The following is a 9,527-nucleotide window of genomic DNA, read 5'->3' as shown; positions in this document are numbered from 1 at the left end:
TCTCCATGACTTCTTTCGACCACCTACAAGATATGGTCGCTCCAAGTTTTCTGCCTGACTGGCGCGTCCTCCTTTGGCTCCATGTATTTCTACACGTAAAGAAACACATGGAATTACCCCTCAAAAAACACATGGAATTTTCCTTAATCACAACTATTAGTATATTAATCTTTTTATAATAAACACAATTAAACTTCAAAATGGATAGATATGTTCTCACTGATGTTTGTCTCTGAAATTGGAGATGTTCTATTCGCAATATATTAGCAAATCTTTGGAAGCATTTGGGCTTGGTGTTGTCGTTGTGAGATCGTGAGGATCATCTTGGTGTCGTGGCCCTAGATTGTAATCAATGAATGGCGAATGATGAAATTTGTGAGTCATTCCAACAAATGGTTATTGTCAACGGAGTACATATAGTATATTTTTGTAGCCAGGTCAGCCAATGATCCCATGTCTATAGGTGTTGTAATATTAAAATTAGCCCAATTTCCCTGCAATTAACATGGAAACTCTCTTTAACTTAACTGGTATATGGATTAAATGGAGGAAGTGTCAATCAAGTCCATTAAGAAAAAAATTGATGAAAAATCTATCTATATTCATATCCAAACAATCATTAGACGTAAATCAGCTCCACACTTAAGGAACATTGGCACAACGCCTATTTTTTCATATAAGAAAATATAGATCATGAGGGCATGTATAATGGTTGATAAGATTGTCTTATTTGTCCCCCATGTAATCTAAAGAAGACAACAAAAAATGATGTACAATGTATTACTCTTAGTCTTATCTCTAATAACAAGATATTCCTAATTATGTGGTGAGAGAATTGTTGCTAAGAGATCATCTCTTAATGAAGAGAAGGCAAGTCTTTTCTTATGGTTTCTCTCTCCTCCACCTCTACAATTATCCTATGTGGCACTTCTAAGCTAAGACCATTGTATATGCCCTCATACATCCATTCTTTGGATGTAATTAAATCAAGTCCATTTTTAATGATTATTGGCATAAATTGATCTATATTCATATAAAAAGATAGGCCATCAAGCAATCATTAATTGGATGTAAACCAAGTCCATATTTAATGAACATTAATTAAACAATTGATTTATACCCACCTCTAGAAAGATTATTTCACCGGATGACTACCCATTAAATGTTCAATGCATGATCAGTACAATGCAATCTAAAACTTTCTAAAGAAAGAACCTGGCTCAATTCTATATAAGTTGTGTTCTATAAAGAAGATACAAGTACGCCAGGAATCACATAGTTACTATTTCATTGAAAATAGCACAATTACCTATACAAATGGGAGGTGATTATGTTGTCATATCGGTCTTACTATGCTTTTTGTGTATAACTTTCCACCTCACCGTTGTTGAATCGATAGACGTAGATGTCAATCTCCAGACGAATGAGAAGGTAACCAATATTTTACTTTTAGATTTTGATATATACAACTTCTTATCAATTGGTTTATGTATTATCCCATTGTTGTATCTACTTGACCACTTAATCTTGATAATTATTATTGGTGTTTATCATTCATAACTACTTTATGTTACTTATATGCCCAACCAAAATGTAGGACACACATGTGAAATGAATGCTTATCTTTCAAAGACTTTGTACATCAATTATATATGCTAACTACTCATGAACTATTATCTCCCTCTGCAGAACACCACTCTTTTAAGACCTAAGCATTTCCATTTTCCTTGGAGAGCTAATATCATGGATGAAGGAAGCGGCATTATTTCCCATGTACACACACTCTCCCCCATTCTCTGTATATATCTCTCTTTACCTTTTCATGTGTTAGATTTGGGATGTTTTGTTGATTTCTTGGTGAGTGTTGATCACAAGAGGCAAAGCCAAAGTATTTTCAATATAAGCATCACATATTTAAACCACGGAGAAAAAAAGTAGCAATCTACATTCATTAATGATGTACCTAAATCATACTTGGTCAAGCTAAATTCTGGTCAATGGCCCAAGAGACATGGTCGTACATAAAGACTAAATAAAAGACATACACCTAAATGAACTAAGCTTGATGCCCTATATACCGCGAAAGCTAGGATCATTACATATAAAGCATGCTACCAAAATAACGTGAACAACAGATTCAGAAAGGCATTTAAGACATACTCTATATAGGAGACTTATGCTGACATACCAACTTTATTAGCAATACACTTCACACCTATCAGAGAGAGAATCAAATCTTGTTTCACCCATGCCACAAGGAGGATAGAAGATGTTGTTAGCCCAAGAACATAAGTAAGACCATCGAAAATGCACATGAACTAAAGCTTTGCATGCATCACCACAAAGGGTCTAATAGCATTGGATTGACACCACACCCCGTGGAGGAAGCTAAATCCAGTATGATATACTCAACAAGGCCTATGAAAACAAATCTAGACTAACTCCAAGATAGCATGAAAAATTCCCCATTGTAAATGTCTGGTAGGTGAACCTCATACCAAGGCCAAGAACGCACACCCTCACTTGTTTATTATGTCGTTCGCTATAGATTTTTCTGGTTATTTACTAATTTGCTATAATTTTCTATCACTAGTATGCAATGTGGCACACAGAGCCAGGACAATTCTACGGCCTTCGAGCTGACATGAGTATATGGGCTTCACCAAATCAAGGAACTTCTCAAGAATCTGGAGCATCCTTACAGATCTATTGTCAAGATGGAGGAAACTACAACTTAATTCAAGTTGGATTTCATGTACAAACATATCACCCATTATGGTAAAGTCAAATTCTTTTGAATAAACAACTATTTCATAATTTGCTTCTACTTGCAGATTTCCCCCTCTTTAGACCATAACAGAGATATTCGCTTCTTTACATATTGGACCGTAAGTATAATCAATGCCATTTTAACAAGTTATATATTATTGTGGTCCCCATATAGTTTTATGGTATTTGGTAGGAGTTAGAGGCACTATTGGACTAAGTAAAGGTCTCTTTACATCCATAATAATACATGTTTCCTCTTGTTTTGTTGCTCAGAAGGACTTGAAATCGAAGGGGTGCTACAACTTGCAGTGCTCAGGATTTGTTTCTGCAAGTCGAGCTAATCTGGTGCCTGGACAAGCCATGGCTCCTCCATCAATTTATGGCAAACAAGACCACTACGTTAGGCTTAGCCTCAACAAGGTGCACCATTTGTCCCATTCTAGAGATTACTATATCGATATAAATTCACAAATGTGCTCCTATTTCTACTATAACTAGATGAAACATGCACGTTCCTGCAGTAACCCCATTGAATGAAACATGTAAATAGATGCTATAAGAGCAACTACAAAAGAGAAAAGGTAGGATTGTGGTTAACAGAATGTCATTTTTCTATCAAAAATGTGAAACATGAACTACATAAGTATCCTCAGAGTGTCCAACACATGATCCATTCACGACAACAAAAAATAAACGCAAAAACAGTAATTTATGAGGGGCATGCATGACTTGCTGGCGTGTAGGACTGCATGGATAGGAAAAACAAGCACATATAAAAATATAACTTATACGAACATGCATGACTTGTTGATGTGGTATGGCTGCACACATAGAAAGAAAAGTAAACATATAACTAACATGTATGACTTGTTGACGTGGCATGGCTGCTTGAATAGGAAAAATAGGTAGTGTATTGCAACTATTTAAGAATAGAGGATTAAAATTAACAAAGATAGATTTTATGAATGTTAAAATTAGTTAGGCATAAATTCACATGGTTACTAAGTAACATGCTTTCTATTTTATTAAGAAAATATGGAACATTGGAAGCTAGGAAATTGTACGCCACCCAAGATTCTTGCTAATAACAACATGTTTTCTGGAGTACTCTGCTTGTGCATGAAATTTATTGTTCATGGATGTCATCAATCACTTGTTGACTACAGGATCCAAATTCCGGAGATTGGGTGGTGTACCATCATGATTTACAGAAACCATCATTCTTGGGACATTTTCCAAATAAGCTTTGCCCCGGAACACCACGTATACAAGCCTTGACTGGATTCGTGAATTACATGAAGAATGCACATGCACTAGTAGAAAAAGTGTCAAATGTGAAGCACATTAGTGCCGGTTTGATTTTGAGCCGGCACTAATGTGTCCATTAGTGCCGATTCCAACGGCTAGGCTGGCGGAGATCATTAGTACCAGTTCGTGAGCAACCTTTAGTACCGGTTCGTGTCACGCTGTGGTCAGGCTGGGGCCCCACGGGCACCTTTAGTACCGGTTCTAAGCCATGAACCGGTACTATAGTTTCTTAGTAAGCTGTTTTTTAGTCCCACCTCGCGAAGAGAGAGGCACTAGGAGCGGTTTATAAGCCCTGAGTGCAGAGACGATGAAGGAGAGGCGCAATGCTCATCTGTACGTTGCTTAGCTTTAAGCCTTGAGGAATAGTGTAGACTGCACGGAGCTATGTGCAGTGCAGTTTGCACTATTCCGAAAGGCTTGAAGCTAATTAACGAGCATTGTGCCTCCTTTTTATCTTTAATAACTTATTACAACTCCGGACTTCTTGTGTTACGGCAAAAACTGGACGCACTTCGTGTACAAACTAGACAATCTCTTTCGAAGTATCAGGGTTTCTGACGAGAACTCGTCTGATACATGGGCACTTCATTTTTTTAAACTTATTACAACTCCAGACTTTTTTGCGTTCCGTACACACCATTCAAAGCGACGTCATCAATTTCCAACATGTTCTGACATCATTTGCTGTTTTTCAGTCATTTGAACTCCAGCCTATTTTTGCGTTCAGTATGCATCATTCAAAGCGACGTCATCAATTTCCAACACGTTCTGACATCATTTGTTGTTTTTCAGTCATTTACAGATTTGTTTAGGGAGCTAAATGACCGTGAAATTGAAAATCACTACAAAATGAACTTTGAAAATGTGTGAACTTGGCATGGTATCATCATTTCGCCCGCATAGCATGTGCAAAAGAGTAGAGAGGGTCACAGCGAAAACTGGACGCACCTCGTGTACAAACTGGACAATCTCTTTTGACGTATCAGGGTTTCGGACGAGAACTCATCTGTTACACGGGCACTTCAATATTTTTTAAACTTATTTGAACTCCAGCCTATTTTTGCGTTCAGTATGCATCTTTCAAAGCGACGTCATCAATTCCCAACACGTTCTGACATCATTTGCTATTTTTCAGTCATTTACCGATTTGTTTAGGGAGCTAAATGACGGTGAAATTGAAAATCACTACAAAATGAACTCTGAAAATGTTGGAACTTGGCATGGTATCATCATTTCGCCCGCATAGCATGTGCAAAAGAGTAGAGAGGGTCACGGCAAAAACTGGACGCAGCTCGTGTACAAACTGGACAATCTCTTTCGGAGTATCAGGGTTTCGGACGAGAACTCATCTGTTACACGGGCACTGCAATGTTTTTTAAACTTATTTGAACTCCAGCCTATTTTTGCGTTCAGTATGCATCTTTCAAAGCGACGTCATCAATTTCCAACACGTTCTGACATCATTTGTTGTTTTTCAGTCATTTACCGATTTGTTTACGGAGTTAAATGACGGTGAAATTGAAAATCACTACAAAATGAATAGCAGAAAAGAAATAATGCAAAAAAGAAAAAAATATATATTTTTCTTTATATTCACAAAGAAACTAAATACAGCAAAAAAATTACTCGGAAATAAATAGAAGAAAATTATATAAAAAAATTGTTGGGGCGTTGCCCGCTGGGCCTGCCAACCCTAGGGTTTGCAAATACATGCCCAGAAGGGCCAGCAGGCTCAACGGGCAGCGCACCAAAGTTAGGCCCAGAAGCCTGCTATAGAGAGGAGTTCGAGACAGCAGCCGCGCCGGGGCTTTTAAACTGGTGCGGGCGCCCCTTGGACTAAACTTGCCCGCACCGCTCCTGCGCCAGCGCACACCTTTAGTACCGGGTCGTGGCAACAACCGGTACTAAAGGGGGGCCTTTAGTACCGGTTGGAGCCACGGACCGATACTGAACAGGCAGTTTCCCGCCCCTTGGCCTGGCGAAAATTGGCCTTTAGTACCGTTGGTGGCTCCAACCAGTACTAAAGGCCCCTCCTATATATATGGCACTTATGAAAAATTCAGTTTCATCGACCACCACTTCTTCTCCAACTACTTCGCGCGACATCGCCGCCGCCCTCGCCGCCCCCGCCGCCCGTCGTCGCCATCACCGTCGTCGCCCTCACCGCCCGTCGTCGCCGTCACCGCCGTCGCCCTCACCGCCCGTCGTCGCCGTCACCGCCGTCGCCCGTCGCCGCCGCCCCGTACCACGTCGCCGTCTCGATCGCGCCGTCGCCCCCGGCCTGCCGCTCGTCGTCGCGCCGTCCCCTCGCATCGCCGTCTCGCGCCGCCGCCCGTATGCCGCCGCCCCCCGCTCGTACACACACACATACACACACACACAAACACACACACACACACGTATTGTTTTTACTTATTTTCTGTTTTCTGTTGTTTAGATTAATGTTAGATAAATTACGTAGATAAGAATGTTAGAATGTTAATGTTAGATGAATTATATCGAAAAGATGTTAAATATTAATGTCAATTTTAGATGAATTAGCTAGATATTAATTAGGTATATATATGAGATTTGAACTAGTTGAATTAATATAACTAGTTTATTTTTAGTATGAAAATTAATAGAACAAGTTTATTTTTAGTAAGAAAATTTAGGTATATGAGATTATTTAAACTAGTTGAATTAATATAACTAGTTTATTTTTAGTAAATGCTTAGTTGAACTAGTTGAATTAGTAGAACTAGTTTATTTTTAGTAAGAAAATTTAGGTATATGAGATTTGATGATCTAATTAAAATATTACTATATATATAGCTACTTTATATATTTTAGTAAGAAAATTAATAGAACTAGTTTATTTTTAGTAAATTCTTAGTTGAATTAGTTGAATTAATAGAACTAGTTTATTTTTAGTAAGAAAATTTAGATATCTGAGATTTGATGATCTAATTAAAATATTACTATATGGAACTAGCTACTTTATTTTAGTAAGAAAATTAATAGAACACGTTTATTTTTATTAAATGCTTAGTTGAATTAGTTAAATTAATAGAACTAGTTGAACTAATAGAAGTAGTTGAATTAGTTGAATTAATTGAATTAATAGAACTAGTAAGTGTTTAATGTTTCACCTATATGAACATAGGAAATGTCGTCTGACGACGAAAAAGATTTCATTAAGTGCGAATTCTGTGAAGACCAGCGCGACCTGTGCGACAGAAATTTCCTTGTTGATGATAGGCGCTTCAGCATCAAGCTGGATGAGACCTTCGAAGTGGATACAGTAAGTCACAACAACAAGTCTTTTTTCGTAATTAAGCATGACTTATATATGCTTCATTTGCTTCAACTTATAATTTTAAATTTTCTCTATTCTACTAACGCATCCCCTGCCATGCAAGAATCTTTGTCTTGGATAAGATAGGTTTCAGTGCTATGGAAACTATGGAGGTAAAGAGAGTTTACCTGAAGACCGATCATGCTGGTTATACTTTCAACGTCAAATTATACAATGCAGACACGTACACCTATTTTGAATGCAAAACTTGGCAAGCACTATGCAAGGCTTATGCATTTGAGCCTGATATGGTTATCACCTTTGATATTCGTCCGGAAGATGATATTGAAGGTAATAGGGACATTTGGGTCGATGTGCAGACGCCTCCAGTTATACCATTATGTGAGTTTCTCAACCATATTTATGTCTTTGATATTGTTTAGTCAAAAATAGTTGACAACTAATTTCTATTGACAGCTTATTTCCAATCAAGCAAACATGTCCGGCGCTTGGTAGACAGGACCTACTACTGTCCCGGAGCTGAACTAAACTGCGAGGAGATAAGTCATTATGTTTCATGGCTTGAGGATCTTGATGCTATTAAGAGAAATCATTTTCCTGAATTTGAAAATCTTAGTACTCAAAACGTGCGACCAATAGTGATCGTATTGAACTACGGTCACATGTATTTAGGAAAGATGGTAAGATTTTTACTATTAGTCCTCAGTGCATCTTTTGCATACATTATTTTTCAAGCTAAACTTTCATTGCTAAGTATATGCCTGAGTGGATCGAGACTAAAGGTCGCATGTCAATTGTTAGCTTACGGCCAAGATATCCTACAGTGCACATGAGTGCATTCAGGATTTCTGAAAGCGATGAATGCTTAATTGTGAAAGATTGGAGCAAAATTGTTAACGATCGCAGAGAAGTACTAGGGGGCAGCAATCAGAAGCGCAGCCCATGATTAGGAGACAGGTTCATCTGCATGCTCCAATATGATGAATCGGGAGAGCTATACGTGTTCTATGCTATTTTACCTGAGAGAGAGCAGCAGGAGTGATTTAGCTAGTTATCATGCTCTTAGTACTTGTTGTCCTCTCATGCGTGTCCGTGTTCTTCGTCCTGAACTTAATCTCAAAGAGTGATTTGCTTTTGTGGTGCTATGAACGGTTATAATATCATGACCATGTTGAACTCGATGATATCTTTGCTAGCTAGTATATACTGTTGTTGTTGATGATATGATGCAAGAGTTTTTATATTAATATGATGATGATGATGAGTTATTATATCATTTATGAAATAAACCGCATTAATCTGCGGTACTTTCACCTAATGATTTAACAACTCATTATAATGTAAAACAACCACTAAATTAAATTGAAAACACAAAACTAAAGGAAAAATAAAAATTAAAACCAAAACACACCCAAACATTTAGTACCGGTTGGTGTTACCAACCGGTACTAATGTCCTACACGCACCCGGGCCTGGCTCGTGCCACGTGGTGGCACGTTAGCGCCGGTTCGTGCCAAACCGGTACTAAAGGGGGGGCCTTTAGTCTCCACTCCATAGTGCCGGTTGCAGAACCGACACTAAAGGCCCTTACGAACCGGTGATAAAGGCCGGTTCTGCACTAGTGATGGTCCTCCAATGGGTAGCGGCCACTTCCCCGATTATGACGATAAGAGATCTGCGTACTTCAAGCACATTCAGAACTACAATCCAAATGGTCATTCTTCCGACCTCTTTGGCATTCCCATGATCAAGTTAGTTGATAGGCCAGATTGTTATGGAGCGAATAATTTATTTCTTGAATATAAGAAGGGTTATATGTTCAACTATGGTGGACCAAGTGGTTGTGTTCGTTGACAACAAAAGTTGTATTGCCATTTGGATTCAATAAACAAAAAATATGTTACTTAATGGTCAAAGACTACTCCATGTTTATCCATCTGCCACCCTTATCTCTTCTTCTACGCGCCTGAACCACTCTTTTTTTCTCTTTCTTCTTCCTTCCTTCAGTGCAATGCATCAGGCATCACACACCAGCGCCATCAACGTAGACTGCCGCCGCCGTCGCTGCAACTCTGTGTGATGCAACACCGACGACTCTGCCCGTTGTTTGCAAAATCGCCGTCGCAATTGGAGCTGCAAGCCACCATGCACA

The 9,527-nt window shown here is 38.7% G+C and overlaps 1 protein-coding gene across 1 annotated transcript; it reads left to right on the top strand.

Annotated features, from left to right (window-relative positions):
* The first annotated feature begins 1,317 nt into the window (after positions 1–1,317).
* LOC109750462 (protein neprosin-like) lies at positions 1,318–9,265 on the top strand. Its single transcript, XM_020309420.4, has 7 exons — positions 1,318–1,431; positions 1,690–1,773; positions 2,594–2,755; positions 2,835–2,888; positions 3,043–3,189; positions 3,936–4,096; positions 8,998–9,265. Exons 1-7 carry the CDS (start codon positions 1,318–1,320, stop codon positions 9,227–9,229), a joined length of 954 nt encoding a protein of 317 aa, XP_020165009.1. The 3' UTR covers positions 9,230–9,265.
* Positions 9,266–9,527: the final 262 nt, after the last annotated feature.

The sequence above is a fragment of the Aegilops tauschii genome, chromosome 1 (assembly GCF_002575655.3).
Source record: "Aegilops tauschii subsp. strangulata cultivar AL8/78 chromosome 1, Aet v6.0, whole genome shotgun sequence".
Taxonomy (NCBI): domain Eukaryota; kingdom Viridiplantae; phylum Streptophyta; class Magnoliopsida; order Poales; family Poaceae; genus Aegilops; species Aegilops tauschii.
The sequence above is the reverse complement of the archived record's forward strand: the minus strand, read 5'-3'. Positions and strand labels throughout refer to the sequence as shown.

Coding starts and splice junctions, on each gene's coding strand:
- LOC109750462 (XM_020309420.4), top strand. CDS start 1,318: ATGGGAGGTGATTATGTTGTCATATCGGTCTTACTATGCTTTTTGTGT. Junction 1,774..2,593: donor GAAGCGGCATTATTTCCCAT/GTACACACACTC, acceptor TTCTATCACTAG/TATGCAATGTGGCACACAGA. Junction 2,889..3,042: donor GCTTCTTTACATATTGGACC/GTAAGTATAATC, acceptor TTTGTTGCTCAG/AAGGACTTGAAATCGAAGGG.